Here is a 25,364-nt window from a genome sequence, read left to right as displayed (position 1 = left end):
CTTTCACCCGAGTGACAAAAAATCTTCATAGACAAACATTCATTCTTATTTGCTGCCTTTAAAGCAGCATAAATCAATACATTGAAAGTCATGGTTGAGCCCACCTTCTTTGGCAACAGTCGGCGCACATGATGATACAGTGGGATGTGCGCTGAAGCCCACAGTGGGCAGGAGGCAGCGCTCTGCGGCTGATTCCTGGTTTGTAAAACCATGATTGGACAGACGGAGTCACGTTGTCCGTGGAGCTGTCAGTCCGATGCTGCACCATTGTTCCCCGAGCAGCCGGAAGGAGTGCTTGTTAAAGCACTGTTATATGCGACAGTTGTGCCGGTCAGTCCAACAGTACTCGGGGAAATCCGGTACCGGTTTTGACTGATGTCACAGCGGTGGAGGATTTCCGAAGAGGAAAACTGGTTTAGGGAGAAATTGTGAAGTCCATTGAGAGAGGGGCGTCATTGACTGGCTGGGTACTGATCATAGTAACGAAATGAATGGTGAGTATGAGCAATCTCAGGTAATAGGCCGTGTATTTGAATACATCCATGATCAGATGGGGGAAATATGAGCTTGTTGTATTTGTTTCATGCGTCTTTTTACTGGTGCGTAAAGTAATTAGACATGTTATATGATTGCCTGCTGTTTGGTTGCTTCAGTATGTTGGGACCCATCCCTAAATGGTCCAATTGTCAAACTCTTCTGAGCATCAGTCTGTCTGTGCTACACATACATAGCAAATTTGAGAATGATACCAATACTTCAAAACCAGATTTTCTTTGTTCCATCCAAGCCATTGACCATTTTATTGCTCAAACACTTTGAGCACAAAAGCTTCACTGCTGCACAGAATAGACCCAGAGCCCAAAGGGATCCTGCATGTAAGAGCTCCTGTGTCTTTGTGTATCATTTTTGAGGTCGCACATGTGTGTCATACAGGCTGCTTTACTAGGAGCCAGCTGACTAGTATATATGGCCAACTGGCTGAGAGCCTCTCATGCAGACCGCAGGGAGAAGAGAGTCTGGTTCCCCGCAGAGCCTCCTGCAGAACAGGCTGAGGAGGCAGAAAGTCTGTTCCCCTCCCACGGGGATGCCCCCCCCCAGCTATAAGTGGCTCACAAGGAGATAAAGCGCTGTCAGTCATCTATACATCAGTGCAAAGTTTCCTTGACATAGAATGTGCACTACAACATGTGCATTACAAAATACTTGTTTTGTGTTCATCATGTTGTGGCACCTTGTGTCAGCTGGTGGACCAAACAGCATAAAACATGATTTAAAGTCACCTTTTTGCACAAAATCTCTTGTAACTCCAGAAATAATAGAGCAGACACTACTTATTACATTAGCTGCAGTCTAAATATTTATATTTCTCTTCTCTGTCCTTCACAGAACAGAGGCGTATCGCGGCTGCAGTCTAATATATTTCGCTAAAGGTAAGAACACATCTCCCTCTCGCTGTCTGAAATATCATACTGCCAGCCTTCACAACACATTAACATATTGAATTCATGCCTGCGAGATAGATTCCGTTCAAAGCTCGCACAACTGTTGCTACGCTGCCACAAAAGACCCTCTGATAACAAGATATGATGTGATGTTGATGCAGACAACAGTGTTTAGTCAATACAGACAGCTGCGCTATTCTCACTGGATTATACTAGAGAGATGCCTCTGATATCAAAATGATGAAAAGAGGACATATTCTTTCTAGAGTGTGTTGTATTATATGCTTGATATTTATTTATTTATTTTTTTTTTTCAGCAAATCAACCGTCAGTGCTACAGAAAATGTGAAAATCACAGGCGTTGACATATATCCAAGGCACTATTACTGATAGATTAATATTTCTTTCACTGTTGCCTGTGAAGCCATGTGGTACTAATACATTTACTTTAATATAATCAAAAGATATAATCGTATGAACTGTTTTTTTACATATTAGTCTTCAATATGGCAGCTTCATTATCTTTCCATGCCTTCTTTATAATTATTCCTCCGCCAGCCTCTTTTGTCAGAAGGAAAAGGCAGCACTAACAGTTCATCCCTGTGCGAAACCATGCCCTCAAACATGTGACCGTGCACACACAATCACACAACCATTTCCGTCTTTGTGATTGAGATCTGAAAGGTGAGGGAGGGGAGGGGAGGGGGCGGGCCGATGTGTGTGTGTGGGGCCTCTCTTCTTGTGACTGTGTATTTCCCCTTCTTCAATCCATCTGTCTCCCCAATCCATCAGCACCCAGTCCTCAGAGGAGCAGAATTTAATTAGTACATGTGGCACTGAGTAAAAGGACATTGAAACATTAAGTAGATGTATTTACTTGTGAAAAGCCGCATCATTAAGCTGGCTTATTTGAATAAGTGATTCAGCCATGCTGCTATTACATACTGTAGCACAGATGGCTCAAGCTTGATAACAGTGAATGTGGTCCATTAAAGATTCACAGGAAAGGTGTTATGGCTTAGCAGCACTAAGGAGAGTCTCTCTGCGGGAGGCTGGTGTGGGTGAATTGTCTGCACACAAAGGTTCCCATGCACAGCTAAATCAATTTGTTTCCTTTTACGTGGGAACAACAAGAAGTGGTGGCTTTAAGCTCCACCTGGAGGTTCAGGCAGATTTACTGGGTGAGATTAAAGGTCAGGTTGTTAATTGATGTGGGAAAGATTGGATTAAAAGAATCTGTGTTCTGGAGGTGTAAGTCCAGTGGGTTGTTTAACACCTCGCTTTACATCTCACCACCTGAGTAAGACAAGTCCACTAGAAATATTTTGCTGCTGCAAGAAAAATGTCTCAAGTGAGATGAACAGACTGAAAACTTTATCTTACTAGGAAAAACAGGTGTTGACAAAGCTTTCCTTTGGCAACTTAATTAACAGTTGAAAAAAAGTAATAAATCACAACATATTTTATCAATACTCAGCATATTGCAACATATGTAGTATCTCAATAATATTGTATCCTGACTTAAAGGATAACTTCGGCATTTTTCAACCTGGGCCCTATTTCCCCATGTGTATGTGTGCGTATGATTCATAGGTACAACTCGTTATAAAATTGGTTCAGTATTGAGGGAGGCGGATGCAGCCGGGAGCCGCGAAACGGAGCTAAAACGGTAACGGGGGCAAATGCGTCCCATTTAAGTTTGCGCATTAAAAGTGCTTTTTTTCACCACTGACCGGTTCAGATTTCCAGTGTTATCTCTGTAAATAGCATAGTAAACGTTGAAATGAAATGTAAAACAATAATCCATGGAAATTACAATATAAAACAAGAGGAATTACTCATTGCACATATGAATAATATGTTGATACAGCTCCCTCATAGTTCTCATATCTCTGCTCACACACCACACTTCAGTCAACTCTATTTTTACCCAGTGATGCTCATGGTAAGTTTAATTTTCTGTAGTTTTAAAGGTCCAGTGTGTAGGATTTAGTGGCACCTAGTGGTGAGGCTACACAACTGGAGCTTCTTTTGTGTGCCAAGCGTGAAAGAGAACTAGGGTGGCTGACATGTAAACCCAAATGGCCCTATCTTGAGCCAGTGTTTGATTTGTCCATTCTGGGCTACTGTAGAAACAACATGGCTGACTCCATGGAAGAGGACCCGCTCCATGTGTAGATAGAAATGGCTCATTTTAAGGTAATGTTGGCATGATGACTCAGAGTTTAAGGTGATTATATTCCATTTCTGCCAATGGATCCCCTAAATCCTTCACACTGGGCCTGTAATATGAATTTAAATGAAATATCTATTAATACATCCTGGTTTTCTTTAGTAATTTTTTGCTTGCTTCTATATTAAGTGTTCAGGCTAAATTTTGGCTGCTATACTAAACATTTCTGAAGCAGCAGGTTCATTAAATTGTGACAAGACAACATTAACTCATGAATACAGTGTTGAATATATGCTTTACGAGAATGATGGAATAATTTTGTTGTGAGGGTGTCTGCTTATAATTTAAAAAAATCATCCACAGAATGATAAAAATTAAGCACTTAGCTAGCACTTAGCAAAAAAAATGAATGACCCTATCCAGAGCCAGTGTCTGGTCTGACTGTTCTGCGCTACTGTAGAAACAAGATGTCGGAATATGTGGAAAAGAATCTGCTCCATATGTTAATAGAAATGGCTCATTCTAAGGTAACTCAAACACAGGTCTTATTTTCAGGTCATTGCAAACTTATAAAAACATAGTTATTATCATTATATACCATAACTGCCAATAGATCGCCCTAACTCCTACACACTGGACCTTTAAAAGAAACATCTTCAAAGAGACTTATCCACTTAATTAGGATAAGACAACAAGCTAACGGGCAGGTTAATGCAGAAACACTGTATAAAACATTCTCTGATTTTATGTGGATAGGCTATATGTCCTTTTGATCATTTGAGATGTGGTGTGATACACACAATTTATGTTCTTTCAAAACAATTGGCCCTATCTGTTTTTCATTAATTGTCACTGTGCATGTTTTATTCCTCGTCCCAAACACCTAATTAAAATCACGGCATCAGCGAGGTATAGGATTGCGGTGTGAACTAATATCAACCTTTTAGATTACAGAGCAGCTTTGTGTGTCTCAGCAGGGTTCATGGTTCCAATTTAGTAGCTTTTGATGTGACTCTTTTTGTGTCTCTGGCTCCTTCCTGGCTGAGCTCTGAGCTTTCACGGTTCAGGACTGTGCTCTCTTGAGATGTTGCCATGACACCTATTTGGAATCTTTCGTCTGTTGCCAGCTAATTAAAGAAAAAAAATACATATTTCTCTGCCTTTAATGAGTTTTATTTGTCAGCGCACAGAGCGCAGCCACATAAATGTGTGTGTGTGTATATATACAGACATCAACATCTGAAGTGATGATGTAATTATTCTGGGTTTTTTGCAAATATTCTACAATTAGTAAAGATTATGTGTTTCAGTTTTATTATTGACAATTCATATTCTCATTCAGTGATACTTCTCTGGCTACAGCATTGACACACACATCACTGGAGTAGGTTCAAACTCAGGAAACCTCTGGTGAAGTAACATTATGAATTTAAGATCAAATAATTTTAGATAAGATGAGGTTATGTCCATTTATTTAGTCTCATTTGCATGTATATTGCAGTATGCACCCTGGGCCTGTGATAATATACAATATTAACTTCATTTGTCTTCATATCAGGCATTCAAAAAACACACTGATAACATGTTTGATGAGAAATTTTTGTAACAGCTCTTCAGTGCTTCTCGTGTTCTGTTTTGTTGCTGTAAATGTAAATTAATTTTACATGGTGTTATCTGTGTCAGTGCTGCCATTTTGACACCATTTTGACCAGGTCTTGTTTGAGGTAATGTATGTCAAGAGACTTCCTGGTTGTATAAGCAAAATAGATGAAGTACATTCAGTGTATTTATATATAAGGTCTGATTTAAGCTTTTAAAATTGGATTAGATGCTTTTTTTATGCGTTGAAAACCTTTTTTTTTTTGAATCATCTTCCTATGAGTGATGGGTCCTACATAAACATATTATTAGATTGTTGTATCTCTAGTTTGCTCTCTGTTCTTCTTCATTGGTTTATGTTTTTTTAATGTGGGTGGGGCTTAGTTGGATGCCCTATACTTTCATGCACCAATCAGGATTTGAGTCAGAATCTGATGACACTCAGTGGGTTAGTGTGATCACTGTCAGTTAAATCTGATCAAACCACACCCACACAGTCCTTAGTAAGCTAGCTTTAAATTTGACTGATGCTTAGTCTTAGTTTAGTCATGACCATTGCATGTTAATTAATCATAATAAGTTCATTTTTCCAGTGTTTTACAGGTACAAAAACGTTAAGCAGACATTGACACAGTTTGTGATGTCTCATAAATGTCTTAGTGACCAAAGCTTAGGTATTACATTTTGCAGAATGGAGAGAAGTGTGCAGATGTTTTTATTTGTTTTTCATTTTAGCACAGCTTAACCAAATGTCTGATTATTTAATATCTCATAGGCTCATCTAATCATCAAAAAGCCTTGTAGAAAGAAAGCCGTGATAGTTTTTCAAAAAGTAATCACAAAGAAAAAAGCACCAGCGCTGTAATTAAAAGAACATCATTTTTCAGAATTCTGAATAAGAAGTAGAAATAAAAAGGAAATAACTGGTACTCGTAGTGTTTTATTGTGTATATTTGAATTACTGTTACAAAATGTGATATAGAAATGAGTAAAGCAGAAATGTACCTACTCTTCAAGCATATATCCATGATCTGCAGGAGAACATTAACCTGATGATATAACCTATTTCACACACCTACAGTCTCAATTAAGAGCCGAACCAGCAACACATCCAGTAACACCCTTTAAATTAAGTGTGTATCCTGTAGAACAATTCACATTGATTTTTCTCAGGAAGTGTTTTGTGCCACTTCCTTTTTTCCCTATCACTCTAATTCACCATATACTGTAATCACATGCAGAGCTGGCCTACTTCGCGAATTTTCTCAGATAACAGTGCAAATGTTTTGCATATAAAAAATGATTCAAGATCTCAACATGATACTGGCTATATATAAATGATAAGGCTTGTCTGCAGAATATGAACTCCACATCCCACAGCTTTCCCAGCCTGTGTGAGAGATGAAAGCAGCCCTGTCTCTATGAAATGCTTTGGCAGCTCTGTTTCTGCCAGCAAAACCGGCTTTTGCGAACTTTCAGGTGGCATGGGAAAATATAGTCATAAATAAAATATAGAGCCATGAATAATTTAGGCGAGCATTGTGATTGACATGAGGGTGAGGGTACCTGATTATGCCTCCGCACTGTGTGACTTGAATTACAGCAAATCAAAACATTAGTTTGAATGTGGGGCTCGTTCGTTCGCGCTTGTCTGCTTCGGCGTATTTTGATCACTGCTTGTAAAAACAAAGACGGTTGAGATGGTGGATGAAATGTCGTCTCAGAGATTACACTTCAATTTAGGCATGGAGCTCTGTTTCATTAAAACACTGCCTAATGCTGTTCGGTGTGGAAGACTGAAAAAGAAACCACACATTACGCCAGGAGTTAAATGAGTTGAGGAGCTCTCAACAAGTTCTTGCCAGAATATTCTCATTCAAGTCATTTGTACACTGGCCACTCATAACACATCTAGTTATTCCCAACTCTTTATGCTATAACACAATGTTGATATCAAACTGGTGCAGCCAGATATGTAGGATTAAATATGGAGTCACCCTTTGCTCTGGACCCATGTGGTTAATAAGGAGCCGTGCTTCCTCTATTGTTCTATGAGGAGGAAGAACAGATCAATGATTCCCAGCACTCGGCTGTACTGTAGCTGCAGGAGGGAGGCTGCAGCAGGCATCACCAGGCTCCTCCGTGTGCTGAGTGCTGAGCAGTGGGCTGCACTCTCTCCTCCCTTCCCCTCTCTCTCTCCTGCTACCCCCCCTTCCCTCCTTTCATGTGTGTGGAGCAGATCTGTCTGCAGCCTCAGGCAAGTGCAAGTTAACAAATGTACAGAGCGCATGTGAAGTCTCATTTGCATAAATCTGTAGATGTCGCTACATTTCCTTAAATGGATTCCTTTGTGTTTAATTGCTGAATGTTTTTTTTTCTTTCCTTGCTCGTGAGGGATTCTTTAAAGGCTGATGGAGACTGAGGATGACTGTGTTTGACAATTATTGTTATTTATTTGCATAATTTGTCCATCTGACCTTTATTGTGGTACAATGGGAAAAAACAGCCCAAGCAAATGTTTATTGTCACTGTCGCTGAGCAAACTGGCAGGTGTTTTCCAGTGCTGGGTACCTAACAGGAGTAATGGCAGGCCTGTTTAGAATACAGGAAGGGACTGTGTATGGATAAAAGATTTGTAGATAGTGTAGCTTAACTGCAGCATTTGCACATTGATTGTTTTTGAAAATAACTGAATGAGCTATAAGAGTTTTCTGCAAAATTTTATACACAAGCTGTTACCCTTTGATTTTATACATCCTTTGCATACATTTATTTTTGGTGTGTGGTCCCTGTGTTCTCCAGGGACAGGATGCAAATGAATGTTTATTGTTTTATTCCTGGAAAAAGATGCTAGCACATACAGACAGAAGCAGCTGCCCCCTGACCTATCGCAAAACACATTCAACTGTGGCCTTTTTCATGTATAATTTAGGAATCTATCAAACCCCTTCTGCAAAACAGTGTCAATGAATATATGAGCAGTGTGTTTGTGTTCTCTCTGAGACAGGGATCCTCCACTGACATCATCTGTAGCTGTATAATCATCCAGGCCACAGCCTCTCCTCAGGGGAGTCCAGCTGAGACCTAGCCTCCCCTCTCTCTCTCTCTTTATTTCTATCTAGTTATCGCCCTCTGCCTAGCTTTCTCTCCCTCTCTGTCAAGGTTGCCGTGTACGCCTGAGTGTGACACCGGTGATGGATGAGTTCGAACAAAACCTCAGACTGGCTGCGTGGCCCAGGATCTTTCATGGTTTCAGGGTTTGTCTTTGCTCCGTGATCCCATCAGTTGGTTCTACTGGAGTGCACCCTCAGTCACTCAGACAGGGTCTCCTGCTATGAAAAAAAATGTTTCTCACATAAAAAAAAAGAAGAAGAATAAAAAAAGATCTGCCAAGCCATCTGGGCTGTATGAATGTGTGCTTCATCACTGTGGAAACACTAGTAGTCTGCGATGCGACCAGCCATATTGAATGGCATAGGCATTTGGCAGACGCAGATACAGAGCAAGGAAGCAAATTTGCAATCTATATCAATCTATACCCACACAACCCCACTCCTGTCCCCCCCACACATATACATTTGGCAGTCAATCAAAGAGGAGTCTGATGGTCCTCCTTGAGGAACTGCTTCTCTTTAAAAATATATTTATATGCAAATAATTAGTGTATACATATGTAACTGACTAATTAGCGATTTACGTAGATTTATCTGCAACATTTTATACCAATACAGATGGGATGTTTATGTATGCATGGAAGATGAAAGTGTGGAGGGGGGTTGAATTTGGCACCGACTGAATGTCAGTATTGCTATTAAAAACATTTAAAGCTACAATAATCGACCACCAGGGGGCAGAAATATTCAGCAAACTCAAACAAAACTCAGCCGAAACACAACCATCAATACTATCGGCTAGTTGATTTTATGTAGGTAATGTGCTATCAAACACTTAATTACATAACCTACAAACACAGATCTACCCTGGTATCTAAAGTCATGTTTCTGATAGCCTGACCAATATAATTCTAATGTGCTCCGTCAACTGGTGGACCTTTAGCTTGCTAAATGCCTGACTTTCTTCATTAGCAATTTGTTGGGACTTGGTTGGCTCAGGTAGAGGAAGTCTTCAACAAGTAAGCTCTTGACTGGCTCGGTTTGAAAAGTGCCCTAGCGCCCATGCTCTGTGGACCCAAAAACATTTGGGCATTCTGTCATTTTACCCTGATGAAGATCCAAGTAGGATCAAAACATTGTCTCTATTAAACTTTTGTGGCATGGAGTAGTGTGCGGTGTATAGCCAAAAACATGGAAGCCTGCCATATTCTCCCAGTGAACAGCTTTCATTGGCCTGAATGGAGTGTAAATTTGGGATGTGGTATCCAGTTTTACCAAATACATACATAATCTGAGCTTGTTAGCTAGAGATCGCTGCCTGAAGTCGTATAGGTGTGAGATCATGAGAACCCTGAGACTCAACCATACAGTCTGAGCTCAGACTGTGAACCTAAATAAGGAGCTTAAGGGCTGGGACCCATGTCGTGTCTTCTTGCCTGGAAAAGGCAAGGTCAGGTGCTGGATGCTACTTTTGTGCCTACTCTGTGCTAACTTTCAAGGACGTAGAGGCAGTTTGTGCCTGACGTTGCTAAGCGACCATAATCAGCACCGTATCATAGCCAACTTACCAGAAACCCTGATTTCAGAGCTGATCATTTTCTGGGCATTGGTTTTTAAGTGTGTATTAGGCCTAAAATATTGTCTGTGGGACAGAAAAGCTCTGGGTAGCCCTGCGATAAAATGATCAACTTCTCTTTATTTCCTTTAGACTGATATTTGCGGAAAACAGGGAGGATTTCTGTTAGCTGTGACTTGCTGCATGACATGCCGCAAGGTAGTAGAAATATGTTCTACCAAATGTAGCTTGCTCACATGAAATACTGTAGTTTCACATGACCTTACTACAACGGTCCTTACTGTTTCTTGCACAACAGATTTTACTGCAGTGAGCGTACAGCGACAGTAATCGAACATGGATCTGCTGTCTTTGTTGTAAGCCTCTCCTTTGGCTCGTGTGACCTGTTGGAACTATATTTCATGGAGTGTGGCTGCTCCATGAACTTTCCTATTCAGCAAAGGTCTGCCTCTGCAGTGCCCATTCACATTTTGTGGTTGGTCCTGACGTTGTCCTTGTACCTCTCTCTTTAATATCTAGGTGCCAGCTTGCCAGTATGTAGATGAGAGTGGAGTGTCTGCTTTAACACAAGTCAGACATTGTAACTACATTGACAATCTGTCAGAGCTGGTATTTTATGATTGTCATAGAAATCTGAAAAATAGTTGTTTTCTCTTACATACTAACATTTGTGGATCTGTTTCCCAGTCGATGTCCATGATTTTCAGGACATAGCTCTAGTATGAATTTTTCGGAGTTCTGAGATACTGTACTGCACTGTTAGTGTTCCAGGCTCCTGCACCACACAGCAGAGTAGGCAACAGAGTTTGGCAAAAGCCTGCTTGTGTAACTGACGTGATCGTGAATTTCTGTGTCTGAGGAAAGACAAACTGCAAAAGCAGGCAGAATAATCTATGGTACACGTGGGAATGTGGCAAAGTCCAGATGAACTTCTGTGTACTTACTGTTTATGGCCAGTCCAAGTATCTTTTATGCCTCTGGAAATGCACCATGGGTGCACTGCACATCATGCTCTGAATGATGGCAGATGGCATTATGATCTGTAGCAGCCTCATATTGGAGCTGCAGTATGCAGCTGATGGCGACCCGATGGAGACCCTTGACCTTGGACTTGAATCTGTATAGGCTGAAGAACCTGCCATCTGTTGTGTGAGATAGCTGTGTTAAGTGTTGAGATGGATAATGGCTGTGATGAAGGTGATAAGCAGAGTGGGTGCGGTGATTCATCCTTGGTTCACCCCGGTTTCCTCCATTAAAGGTTCTGATTTGTGGCCACTCCTGCTAAACAGTTGCTGATATGTTGTCATGAAGCCAGACAGTTCAGAGTCAAATGTTTTGGCAGGATCACTGAAGGGTTTATATAATGATTGCTTTTACAATTTGCATTTTAACTCAGCACATGCACAACCTCCAAAGGTTCTGTGTCACTGATCTTGAGCAAAGGACCCTGGAAATAGCTTTTGCAGGAACACTTTTGACGAGGCAGTTCATGTGTCAGAGCACAGACAAAAGACAAGCTCCCTGCTTCTCCCACTTCAACGTTGTTTATGTTCTGTAAAACAGAAAACAAAGAAGGTAAATTAACCTATACTTCATGTTCTTTTCAGAATAATGTATACAGCATTTGCTGTGAGAAATAACAAGCACTCCTCTCTTTGCTTAACAACAGGACTCTGTTCAGAGATATCATTAAAAATATATTTTGGAATTTACCATTCATCTCTGACTGTGCTGGGAGAACTTGCTCATGACCTCAATCACTGTAAGGGTACACAAATGATTCATTCTAAACCTGTTCTTTGTTGGTTTTTGCCTGCTGTCTTCAAGTCCCTCCACTGAAATAAGAAAGCCTCTTGAAAGTCAGAGCAAATATAGGTCACCATCACTGGTGCGATGGTGTAACAAATGCCATCTCACCAGCTTATGTTTTGCATTTTCATGTAATAGGGCAGCATATATGTGTGATGCTTATGGATGAATCATTAAAGAAATGCAGATGAGGTCATCCAAGAACACATTTCACCAAAATGATAAGAACAACCAGACAGAAAAAAGGGAATATATTTGGTATGCTTTATCATCGTTCAATCTTCTCATAGTTATTTTCACAGTGAAATTTTAACTTGTACTGTAATGACTGAAATCAGATTAATTAACAACAGTCAGAAGAACTGTGGCATTTGCAGAGAAAAGGACAGTAGGGCAGAGTTTTGTCAAGTTGTTCTTGCTCCTGTTTTAACTTAACAGCTAATAAGACATCCAGATTTGACACCTAATAGACACTTAATGTAGAAGCACGCAAAAAAAAGATAAAATCAGGATGTATTAATAGATGTGTCATTAAAATTCACATTAAAGGCCCAGTGTGCAGGATTTAGGAGGATACATTGGCAGAAATGTAACATAATCACCTCAAACTGAGAATCATTGTGCTTACATTACCTTAGAATGAGCCATTTGTATCTACATATGGAGCGGGTCCTCTTCCATGGAGTCTGCCATGTTGTTTCTACAGTAGCCCAGAATGGACAAATCAAACACTGGCTCAAGATAGGGCCATTTTCATGTCAGCCACCCTAGTTCTCCTTCACAATTGGCAAACAAATGAAATTTCAGTTCCACAACTTCACCACTAGATGTCACTAATTCCTACACTCTGGACCTTTAAGTATAAAAATAGCTAACAGTTTAAAAGACAGAAAAGCAGGCATTGGTTTATGCCTAGCTATTTTTACTATAGAATTGTTAACAGAGATGTTATTCAAATTAAGATAGAGATAGTAGCTCTGCTTTACAATCTTGCCAGGTAGCCTAGAGCTAGACCCCAATGATGCACAAATCACTATAACTCATGTTCCAATCTGTTACAGGGTCTGTTAGTAGTGCGAGAGAGACACACATATCATCTGTTACATGAACAGATCCATCATTTTTAGATTAAAAATATGGTGATAGGGACATCAGCCCTCTCATTAGTGTGATCAGTTAGATCAGAGTAGCATTTATCTGAAGAGGGTGGACACAATAACAACGGCAGTGGGACAGCATAAATCAGAAATATTGCATTTTGTAATTGGAGAACTAACTTTCTGTCCCTTTTATTGCATCCACCCCCTTCTAGGTATAGTTTGTGTATCTTGTTGCTGCTGCAGTTGTATTTTGACGCTGCTTGTTTGTTCTTTGGTCCTTCTGATTTAGCCATAATAGCCAACTGTAATCTCTGAGTGCTCAGCAGTCTGTCAAAGTACCGTCAGTACACTTCCACTGGCTTCCTGTGTGCAAACCGCATGTTTGAAAGGAGCTATTTCAATCGCTACCGTTGCTCTTAGAGGGGATACAAACCCTTAAATAATACAGTATAATGTCTCCACTACTACCACCTTGACCACTGCTACGAATACATTTATCAGTGTAGCATGTCATGTAGAAATACAGTTCAGATTGCTTTATAGTAGTGGCATTACTTACATTTTCCATAATAAATACTACACAGTATAGGACAATTTCAGCTGTAATTTAAAGCTGTAATTTAGATCATGATGATCTTGACTCTGAAGGTACAAGTCCAAATGAACATATTGCTGCCAGCTAATGTGTCTGTGACTGTGGCTGGTTGATGTTATATAGTATACAAGAGAGGCGGTATGTGCAGTGTAAGGAAGAGACAACAGGGATGGAGGAGGAGTGCAGTTTTGTCGAGGCGAGGTTCAAGGGAGGACACTGGTGAGGATGCAGAACATCGCAGAGTCGAATGACAATTGTTTCCTCAAAGTTGCATCAAGGAAACAACAGAAATCCTTTCACATGACATCGTCAATAAATGTTGACTTTCATAGACATTGTATAAACCCACAATGGATGTAAATCACGCTAATAGGAGGTTTTGAGTGAATGCATAACAGCAACTATGCTATTATTACCTTCTGCATTGTATGCTGTTTGTGCTCAGAACTGATCGTTTGTTTGTAAAGACTGTAATGCTGCACTGGCTGTATAAAAAAGCCTCTAGGCTTCAAGCCATCCTGTATGGGGAAGTGCAGGATCTTTTATGTTGACATACGGTCCAACTGAGTGCAAGAATGATATAATGGCTCTCTGACTGCACAAGCCGAGGCCCCGCTAACTCTTCTGCAGAACTTCCTGGCATAGGAAGTGTTGGGATCACATCCACCACAGTGCTGAAAAATCTTCTTTTTTTTTTCACGGGTGAGGTGTTGATATATTCTTGTCAACCTCTTCCAGTTAGATGTTCAGATTTCATATGCTGGTTATTGCAGCTGGATGCAATAATATGCCAACACTTTTATATAAACATTGTGTAATGTTCTGCTGTTCTACTCAATTTATCCTGGATTTCTTTTTTCTTTAAAAGTCATTTAAGTTATTATTTGTTGTTGTGTGCTCTCTTGCCGGTCCCATTGTGTTGTTCTTGGCATCAGATGTTTCCCTTTTTCCATTTCTTTGCCTCGTTCTGTATCCTTTTCACCTGCCTACTCTATCTCACTCCACCTCTTCCTCATTCTCCCCCTCCCCTTTACTATTCCCCTCTGAATCCCCTCCTCTCTGCATCTCTGTTATACCCCCCCACCTCCCCTGCTGGCTCGTTTCCCATCGCCCTGCATCTCCCAAACCCCCCTACCTCACCCCACCCCTTATCCATTTCTCCAACATTCTGTCTCTCTCTCTTGCTGACCCCCCCATACCTCTGCCTCCTCCTCCTCACCCCCCTACTCGCTCCCCTCCCCTTCCCCAGCTCATGTTGGTAAAAATATCTGCAGACAGCAGGAGCAGAGGCACGCCTGACTCTCTCTCTCTCTCTCTCAGACATCCCACCCATGTGATCTCACAGGCTGCCTCTGCTTTGCTCCACTCTGCTCCAGTCAGGCTCCTGCCTTTCAGCCGGCTGCAGCTAATGAGCCTTTGTGTGGCCAAAGAGAGAGAGAGAGGGAGAGAAAGAGAGGAACACAGTGACAGACAGCGAGTTAAAGTGAGAAAGACTGCCGTCTTGCAACAATAAAGCATATGGTACCGACAGTGCAGTCAGAGCTGGAAAATTACAAGTCTCTCTCCCACTCCTGCACCCTTTTTTCTCATGCCCGTGGAGCTCAGGGGTCGGTGCAAGTCAGTGGACTGAAACAAAATGGGAACCTCTTCACTCATCATGTTTCACCTTTTTTGAATAGCCACATTTATGGTTGTGTGGCTGTGCTGCTGTGAGAAGAGGTGAAAGGAGTCACAGTCTGCCAGTGGATACAGGTCAGTTGTTCCTGTGAGGGCCAGCGCGCACAGAGAAGTGTAATCTGGTCATCCTAGGACTGATGTGTCATGACTTGCACCAGATGCCATAGGCTTGTTGGCATCACTTGGGATGAGTGTTTTGAGCCTTGTGTTGTCACATCGGTTCTATTTTGACTGTGGGAACCTTGTGAATGACGAGGGGGGAAAAAATAATTGCATTCAGAATGCAAGTGTGCTACAGCGCCGGGAGCGCTGTTGATTAAGGACAGGAGTTGGTTTCCACAGTTGATGTGTGTGCACAGAGAGGCAAACACAGGGAGGGGCTTTCCAAGCTGGCTTTTGCTGCATTATTTTCTCTGGGATTTTCTCTCTTGTATCATAGTGTATGCTGCCCAGCCATGATTAGTGGTAAGGCAACAGTGAAGACAAAGAAAGAGCTGTTGGAGAGGAGCAACAATCTCTGGTTTTTATTTAGCTATGATGAAAGGGGTTCACCCTAGATTACCCACAGAGCTGTGGCTTATGATGTCATGCCCATCCTGTGTCAAGATTTTCACTCTCATTTCATGCTGAATGTAAATGAACTAATAATGAATTAATGTGAGAAAGTAGCTGCATCATTTGCTTAGATATGAACTAACACTGGTGCTTTAGTAAGAGGAACCTTTATCCACAGTATACTGGAAACACTGTCTTATGGGAAAGCACTAGTTGTGAGAGTACATTAGAATCTCCATGGAAACCACTTTTGGTATCAAAGCCTAGTGCAGCATCAGCTGAGGGCTAAGCATACGAATGGGTTTCCAACAATGGTATCTAATTAGGACCCTTGCTAGGAAATGGACTAAAATTGCACAGGTCATTTCTGGTGGAAATTTCCACTCCTGTTGGCCAACAAATGAAATGGACTGTGGAAAAAAGATGTGTTTCTTGTTTTGTTTTGATGTGAGATCAACAGCTCTAACCTTTTAAATCTCACAATTTAATATATTTCAGGATCAGCGTGTTAATTATTGTCATTTTGTCCTGTCATGATCATTCAGAAGACAAAGTAGATTGGTGGTTTCTTGTCAGCCGGCTCAGTTGTTGGTTTTGTAGAATCTAAAAGATGCTCCTGCTCTTACAGATTTTGCTTCCAAATTAATATCAGTTCTCTCTGAAAAGAAATCTTCTCAGTGAGGTTACCCTGACAGACTCCTTTGTCCTCCATGTTCTCCCAGATGGAGGATGCCTCACATTCCTTAGTTGTAGGTAGAGTTGTTGACTCTGGAGGTTCTCCAAATGCTGGCGGTGCCATGTCACCGCGCTGAACAAGCACAGCCTCCTGGGAACAATGACCCCTCTTGCTGGCAGTGCTAATCCTCGCTGGGTTGCACCTCTTTCTCTCAGGCAGCATTTGCATCTGTAATGACTCGATAGCAGAGCCCAGATGAAACACTGTGGCTGCCTGTGAATGGAACTCCCCCACAAGCTGCTCTGGCAGACAGACAAAGTGGGACTGGGTGAAGATGCATGCTGTCTTTACTGATTCCAGTTTCCAAGAGAGAAAGCAGTGAGGGAAAAGCTGCCAGTCATAGCAAGCCTCGCTGTGCTACAGCAGCACTGTTGTGTTGTTGGGTTTATTTTAAACTGTGACATGACGTTCCAGCTGCTGCTGTTTAAACAAGGGACAGAGGGCTAAATACATTACAGGACTACATCTTGTCTCATGAATAGTGTTTAAATAAGTCCTGCAACATTACAGACATTACACATCGAGGAATAATGGCTGAATGTTATTCAAAGGGGAAAAGAAGTTATTATGATAACGTATTGTTTGTCAGTTACAATGCAGTAGGTCCACTGTAATGGTGATTGGTTTTAGTGCAGTTGACTGATGAGCTTGTTCTTGTTTATTTGTCTAATTGCATCATCAGTCAGAGGGAGTTAATGGCCCCTCTCTATTGGCATTGAAGTGGTCTGTAACACTTCTGTTACAACAGCGTCTGTAAGTGCAGTAACCACAAACATTTAGCTGCACCTCCACAGCCATACAAAGATAGGTTTAAAAACTGTGCATAACACTGCTGTGCCTGATTTAACAGCACTGTTATAGATATTATCATGGCGCTCTTTAATGCTAGTTATCACTTAAAGGTCTGTAGCAGGGATAATAGTGGTCTATTTTTGCTGTTATCACTTTGCCATTATTGACTTTGTTGCAGATTTTAAGGCCTGTCACCGTACTGCTTTTTTCACTCGTCTCTGCAGTGACTATAGCTGCATCCACCTGAGGCCTTTCCTTTTTTCTGGAGGAAGCATCTGATTTAACAGAAGCTCATTACAGACGTACAGGATGTCACTCATTATCCTGTCAGCAACAGCTTCACCTTTTCCTCCTTAAGTGCTGCCTGATGCGTGATATATGTACATATCACTTTGTGTTGCCATACTCAATAGCTACACGGAAGTGCACATCAGCATGTGTGTGCACCTGCATAAATAGCCATCTCACCAGTACTGTGAATGCATGTTTGAATTTGTTGCATTATTTGTTATATGATTTGCTATGAGATGCAGTGTAATACATGTTAAGCCAGTTATATTATAGCATCAACAATTAAATCCACATAATACTGTACATAATACATGTATTTAGTGCATAATTCCACAGTGGCTGGTAGCAGCAAGACAAGTTGGTCCAGTCTCTTTTTTTCTCCAGCCTCTCAATCAAAGACAGTGGAATGAACTTCCTGTAAGGCAGACGTAGTATGTAATTAGCAGCTTTCTCCTTCCATCTCAGCTCCTTTGTGCCAAGGTGATCAATCGCCCAGGGAACGCCTGGGAGCTGGGATAGCGGCAGGAGAGATTTTGTGTGCGTGTGTGTGTGAAGGGAAGTGGGGGGGGGGGGGGGGGGGGGGGGGGGGAGTCTGGGTCTCATTGCTAATTGAGTGTGTTGAGGATTATGAAGGCCCTAAACTGGATATTAAATAATGCGTGGCCCCTCTGCTGTCTTTCGGTTTCAGGTGCAGATGCGGCGGGCCATGAGTGGAATACTGAAGAGGAAATTTGAGGAGGTGGAAGCCTCCTCCTCCCCGTGCTCTTCCTTGCGGGAGTCTGATGATGAGGTCTCCTGCAGTGAGAGTGGGGATAGCAGTGACAGTGTCAACCCCTCTGCCTCGGGCCCTTTCACCCGTGAGTGACTGTGTCTTTTAAATTCATGCATTGAGCTCAGGGTGGCTAACATGCGCTGTTGACAGTAAGATTAATGTCATAATTTCATCTCAAGGAAAAAAAGAGAAGCCAAAGCACTGAAAGGGATTTTTAATCAAGAAGCGAATAACACTCAGATACAACCTGATTTTGTGGCTCGCAATCGATGCAGGATGCAGGTCAGAGAAGAAATCTCCATGTGGAGAGGAGAGGAGAAGAGAGGAGAGGAGAGGAGAGGAGAGGAGACTGAGTGATGCTAAGAGTCTGATGCTGTAATAAAGGGAAAGGATGCACAGACAGCCTCCCTCATTAGGAACAGCATCAGTGTACAGGCCCAGCCAGATAAATGAGGTGATGCAGTCTCAAGCTGTGTGTGTGTGCAACACTGTTACCGTACATGTAAATGTACCACTTTCTAAGAACAGTAAATTATTGTCTTAATTTCCCGCTTATGTAAATCATATTTTGGATGCAATAGCCCTTTTTTAAGATGCGGGGAGTATGTTTTCATTTTTGCACAAACAGAAAGACCAGCAAGTAGATATATGATAACTAGACATGATGCATGATGGGTAAAGCTTAGGTCTTTATTATTTTCATTATGGATTGATCAGCCAATTACTTGTGATTAATCCAATACCTGTTTGGTCTATAAAATGCAGTGGTGACTTTTTCTTCAAGCCTAATGTGACAACTTCAAATGTCTTGTTTTGGCCGACCAACATGCCAAGCCCCCAAAATATTCAGTTTGCAATAAAACAGCTGCAGATCTGCAAAGCTTGTTTTGGTTTGCGCAGATAATGTCACAGCTAAATTCTGTGAGGCTCACCAGTGCTAATAGAGGTCTGCTGCTGAGAGATTTCACACTTATTCCTGGCTTGAACTGGCTTTGTATTAAAGAATGCACTCTTAATCGAAGATAAACCGACCACAAAAGACATGTCTCCTCGGCAGGTTCAAAAGGACACCGAACACATCGTAACACAGTGCATGTATGAATCTTAATGTCTAAGAGATGAGACAGAATGCGAGTAAAATGGATAACACACTTTCAGTTTATTCATCCTTTTTCGGGGGGATTTTGAAAGCATCCAAGAACTTCACCAAAAGCTTAATAATGCAATTCATGAAGAACAAAAGAAAGGAGTCACAGTTGGAAAGGATGCCTGTGCACAATTTGGCTACTTAGTATTTCATTTTCCAAAATAAAAATATTTTTGCCAAGTAAACAAAGACACTTTTTACTTTAATTGAAGGCAAAGTCAATGCTAAATTTGTGTTTTGATGGTGCACTGTTTTTTTTTTTGTCTGTGTGAATGACATGCAGATGGGTGACAGGGCCCCCTCCCTGTAGCAAGACATAAGTAGGGTGCTGCGTCCCTAGAGGCTGAGCGTGGCCTCTGTGTCAGCTGCAGCTGCTGGTAGCTGGGGAGAAGGTCAGCTGACAGCAACAAGGGAGCTGCGCACTGTGAAGGCTTCACTCCTGTGAAGTGACATGCATGGGCAGTGATTGACTGCCTTGGCAGAGAGATGAGACAATTATATCCTAAGTGGTTTTACATCTCCATGCTGTTGTGTTAGGGAGCGGAGGAAAAAAACATCTGTAGTGTGTTTGTTTGGAGAGACTGAGAACAGAGAAGTCTTTAAAGGGCAAAGGAACCCTTGCTGATTGCAGCTTGCAAGATTGTGAAAAATACCTGCGAGATGTTTTTTTCTTGCAGGTTTTACATCCTCAGAAAAGCTGATTATAAAGACCTTAACATCTGTTCAGGTTTTTACACCTAAAACAAGCCGATAGCTGTCTGCATGCAGATAATGAAACTCGACTCTTCTCAGTCTGACAGCTCTGCATCTGTAATGAAATGCATTGTCCCTCTTGCGTGGGGTGGAGAGCTGTTGGAACCAGATGGTTTCTATTTGTCCTGTCTGTCTGATATGGGGTGAACGCTGGGAACACTGCTTCTGTGAACCAGCGCTCTTCATCTCTGGGCCAGGCAGGGGATTATTTATGCTCCACCGTTGCCCTCCTCCCTGCCTCTCCCCTCTTGTAGAGCTCTCCTTAAAAAGACACACTGAAGACACGCATGCCAAGCGGAAGCACAGAGATGTGATGAAATCCTTCCCTGCAAAGCTGCGCTAAGATACGTAGAAGCTTGCTGTAAAGCTGGCAAGAAAGAAATCCTCATATTTCAGGCATTTAAGGACAATACGCTCAGCATGTGTGTCCCACATTTTGCCATAAAAATGTCACTTATGTTAACAGGCTTTACATGGCTATGAAACTGTTCTACTCTGACATGAAAGAAGTGATAAAAAAATCAACTGTGCTCAAAGTGTTCTTGACGCAGTGATTTTCAGTGTGGAGCTTTAATTCTCTCCACTTTGGATTAATAAATTGTCAGGAACAGTTTACAACCAAGATGACAAGGACACGCAATGGACCGCTTTCCTGACGTCCCTGTCTTCCCTTGCAGCTGACTCGATACTGAAGAGAGAGAAGCGCCTGCGGACGAGGAGAGTGCATTTCGAGAATGTGACAGTGTACTACTTCAGCCGGCGGCAGGGCTTCACCAGCGTGCCCAGCCAGGGAGGCAGCACGCTGGGCATGTCCAACAGGCACAGCTGGATCAGGCAGTACTCCCTGGGCGAATTTGCTGTGGAGCAGGAGAGGATCCACAGAGACATGCTCAGAGATCACCTGAAGGAGGAGAAACTGAATTCAATCAAACTCAAGGTAAATGCTTTGTAATCTGTGTCTCAGGAAGATTTATGCACAAAGGACTTTCTAAGAATTATTCAGCAGATATCAGTATGAAATCTGTGAGTGTAGTCTTTTGTTTTTGTTGCTTCACTTTCATTTGAATGTGATTCCCTCTTGTTTACAGCTGACTAAGAATGGCACAGTGGAGTCTGAAGAGGCCAACACGCTCACGGCAGAGGACATCTCTGACGATGACATCGATCTGGATAACACAGAGGTAGACGAGTACTTCTTCCTGCAGCCTCTCACCACTAAAAAGCGCCGGGCACTGCTGCGCTCCTCGGGGGTAAAGAAGATTGACGTGGAAGAGAAACATGAACTGCGGGCGATCCGAATGTCCAGAGAGGACTGCGGCTGTGATTGCAGAGTCTTCTGCGACCCAGAGACCTGTGCCTGCAGCATCGCAGGGATCAAGTGCCAGGTAAATCCCATGACATGCATTTCTCCAGTTTTATCTTCGCCCTTGTAAACAGAAGCACATACTAAAATAGAAAGCTTTATTTTCATTATATATTACATATGAGATTACAGGTGCCACTATTGGTGCTTTTAAAAACAGATAAAACATGACATACACACAGCTATATAAGAGCTATAATAGCAAATGGTAAAATAAATAAAAACAATACAAGACAGTGGACATGATTATTGTTTGTTTAGTGTTCTCACAGCCCAGGGAAATAAACTGTTCATTAGTCTGGAGGTGCGGGCTTCCAGTGACCCATAGTTCCTGCCTGAGGGCATCAGATCAAACAAATGATGTGCAGAGTGGGAAGAGTCATTGAGGGAGAGGGTGCACTTGAAGGAAGCCCATGAATTATTTGGCACAATCATTATCACATTACACAGGTCATCTGTTTAAAACAAAATGAAAAACACAGTAAATGTTGTGTTTCCCGTAGGTGGACCGTATGTCATTTCCATGTGGCTGCACAAAAGAGGGCTGCAGCAACTCAACCGGGAGAGTGGAATTTAATCCCATTCGTGTTCGGACCCATTTCTTGCACACCATAATGAAGCTGGAGCTGGAGAAGAGCCGCGAGCAGCAGCAGGCGTCCCCCACCAACGGTTACCATAGCGAAACTAACGACCTGGGAGGCGGAAACCCTCTGGTTCAGTCCCAGCACAGGTTGGAGTACTCCCTGTCAGACGCCGTTCCACAGGCGGCCGGCATGCACCTGCAGGCTGCCGACGAGATGGAGGAGCCGCTGGATGACGAAGACGAGGAGGAAGACGACGAAGACGAGGAAGACGAGGAGGAGGAGGAAGAGGAGAACGAAGAGGACGATGAGGACGAGGAGGACAGCAGCAGTGTTTGCAGCGGACTGTCTGACTCCAGCACCCAGAGCTTAGCCAACAGTGACTCTGAGGACGAGGAGGAGGATGATGAGGATGAGGAGAAGTCTGAGAACTTTCAGAGCGACATGACGACCCCGTCTGTGTCTCACAGCGAGGTGGTCCCCTTGTCCTCTGTGCTGTGTTACAGCGACGGCTCAGTGGCACATGAAAACCACATGAATGGAAACACTTATTTGATGAACTCCTCTTCAGCTGAGTACTATCAGCTGGGGAGCTCCAGTGCTGTCTCTAATGGCCAAACCAGCCGACCCAGTGAACCCTACGGGGAAGCCTTAGCATTCCAAGATCCGGTCAGCGCTACCAATGGCAGCGCGGCCCAAGGGCCATTCAACATGTCTGCAGAGCAGTACACAGACTACTCTAATCAGGCCGAGGAACAATACACAGCCAGTCACCATTTCACCCTGACCAACGGTGCTCCTGCCGCCCCCTTGACCTGCTACACACCTGATCAGGAGAAGAAGGTGCTGTCCAAAGCAGCGTTCGTGGAGCAGCCTGACAACCAGAGCCAGACGCCATTTCAAAAATACCTGAACAATAACACCCAGGGCTCTTACAGCAGCTCATGTATGACAGCTGAGCAGCCGCAGCAAGAGTCCGGCGTTAACGGCCACTCTGACCTGACCTTACTAGGAACCAACACTAAGAACCTCCCTTTACCAGACCATTGCCCTGAGGTCACAGCCATTTAGTGGGCCTCACCTTTCCAAGTGTTCTTTCATTATTGCATCTTTACTTGACCAAGTGGTATTTTAAGGGAACATAATCATGGCCTTTTTTTTTTTGCATTATCTGACCTTAAATTTCAAAGCAATCTCCAGCACCGTAGTACATTTTCATCTGTAACTATAAAGCCATAGGGTCGTGGTGGCAATGTTTTTGAGGAATGATTCGCTCCTGAGGGTTTCTCCGCTACAGTGCGTGCTTTACTGCAAGACGGAACAGATCAAGGAGCATTTTAAAAACATCACTTATGTCATGCCGTGCAATGTATCTTGTAATTTCAGATGTAAAGTTCTAGTTTTAAGCAGATATTGTACTGTAGATGGAACTTTTCTATGTCTACTGTATGTGTCAAATGTGCGCAAAACAACAAAAAAATAATGTCAGTTTATTTATTGTTTCTGAATTATGTGTAAACTTATATATTGTAAATGTTTTGATAACAATACGCATGCTGTTTTGGGAAAACTCAGTGACATTTAGGGGAAAAAATGCCATTGTTTTATATAAAAATGTGTTGTGTACATAATGTACATTTCTCCTCTTCTTTTTGTTGCCATTAATATGCTTTTCTATGGTTTTTGAAAAGCATGAAAAAGCCTGAATTCTTATTTGTATGTTTTGGAATACAATATCAATAGCATAAAACGTCAAGAAATTAAATTAAATTTCCCAGCCTTTTGCACTTACGTGTGGGGGTCCAGTGGCATGCAGTTGGTTTTAACTGATGAATACTTGAACGGTGTCAAAATATGGCCCCTCACTTGTTTTCTTTACTCTCCTCTGTTCTCTTAGAATAGCACGGTTGAACAAATGGAGACTTATTCTTTGAAGCATTTCATCAGTACAGGGATAATAACGAAGCAGCACTTTGACATATCTCCAAAAGTATGACAAGCTCTATGATTCATCACAGACAGAATCTTTATCATAATAGGCTCCATTTGAAAAGCATCAGTAACCAGTCTCCATCACAGTTCTGCAGACGAACTATTGACCCGAGATAATGTGTCAGTATTTCACAAATTAACTGCTTATTGGATTTCTGCTCTTGAACGCTGTATAAGCTACATTCCTCTGTCTAATAACTGAGATGTTTATTTATGTGGATCCAGTAATGATGCTGATTTGCTCTATTGAAGTGTTAAGTGCAATAGTTTGAGGGTTTTTAATAGGCATTCCCTTTTAGAGAGGATCCTCTGTAAAAGGGGACGGATATTTCTTTTAATTGACCGTCACGGCACTTGATATTGTACTTAAAGCGACATTTGTTTAATGAAAAATGTGCCACAGTTTTGATAATTGTATACGGGGGAAGCAAATGTTCAAGGTTGACAATCAAAGCTTATTATGAAACATGATTCATATGGGTAATTAACAGCTACACAATGAGTCCCACGAGCCATTGAAAATGACTGAGAAAAATAAGTTTACCAAAAAAATAAATAAATCTGTAAATAACCTTCAACACGTCTTTATAAAATCACTGACAAAAAGGGAAATTGGCGTGACTGCTCAACAATTGGGGGACTGCAATAATTGAGTGAATACTGTAAAACATTGTTTACCTTGAGCTCTCTGCTCCTGCATGAATACAGATATTTGTCCCTCTTCCAGGCTTGCAAATATCTGCCCATTCTTTATAATCACAAGGGTCAGGACTGGAGTTTTGGTGGTTCTGTGCGACTGAGTAGCTGGGACCTCTCCTGCCACCTCGGTGGTACAAAAGAAGTGTACAGACTGCTTTCAGGCAATCATCAACACAGCCTATAGTGCAGAGTAATCGTGCCAAAGCATACAGTGTGAGGAGGCTAGATACAATGACGCTGCATCCACTTGAGAATCCTGTGTTGGGTTTTTATTTTCCAGTATTTATTATGAATGATATATTGAAATGTGTATTTATTGTGGTTTACTAAAAGTCTGTATTGAGTAAATTGCTTCACTATCTTAAAATTGTTTTTTTGTTTCATGCTGGTTGTGAGTTGTAAAGCTTTCATGTGCCTGATTTATTTAATTCTATTTCTTATTCTGTGAAATGCAAACGTTTTGCACAAAATGGTACCGTTTGTTTTTTTTCCCAATGTGTTTTTGTTTTTTTCAACTGTAGATAGAGCAAAGTTCATTTTCAGTTGTTTCATTTTGAACATGGTTTTGAAATAATTTAATTAAAATTGCTAAAATTGCT

General features: G+C 41.9%; 1 protein-coding gene across 2 annotated transcripts; it reads left to right on the top strand.

Moving 5' to 3' along the window:
• The first annotated feature begins 247 nt into the window (after positions 1-247).
• Positions 248-24,626, top strand: csrnp3 (cysteine-serine-rich nuclear protein 3). Of its 2 annotated transcripts, XM_078174493.1 has the most exons (7): positions 248-494; positions 1,387-1,430; positions 14,728-15,159; positions 18,147-18,315; positions 20,808-21,067; positions 21,219-21,515; positions 21,997-24,626. In XM_078174493.1, exons 4-7 carry the CDS (start codon positions 18,153-18,155, stop codon positions 23,143-23,145), a joined length of 1,869 nt encoding a protein of 622 aa, XP_078030619.1. In that variant the 5' UTR covers positions 248-494; positions 1,387-1,430; positions 14,728-15,159; positions 18,147-18,152; the 3' UTR covers positions 23,146-24,626. The 2 variants fall into 2 exon arrangements, with proteins under 2 accessions (XP_078030619.1, XP_033473531.1); XM_033617640.2 differs by lacking the exon at positions 14,728-15,159.
• The last annotated feature ends 738 nt before the right edge of the window (positions 24,627-25,364 follow it).

This window comes from Epinephelus lanceolatus, chromosome 14 (assembly GCF_041903045.1).
Source record: "Epinephelus lanceolatus isolate andai-2023 chromosome 14, ASM4190304v1, whole genome shotgun sequence".
NCBI classification, from domain to species: Eukaryota; Metazoa; Chordata; class Actinopteri; order Perciformes; family Serranidae; genus Epinephelus; species Epinephelus lanceolatus.
This window is presented reverse-complemented; position numbering and strand designations above follow the sequence as displayed.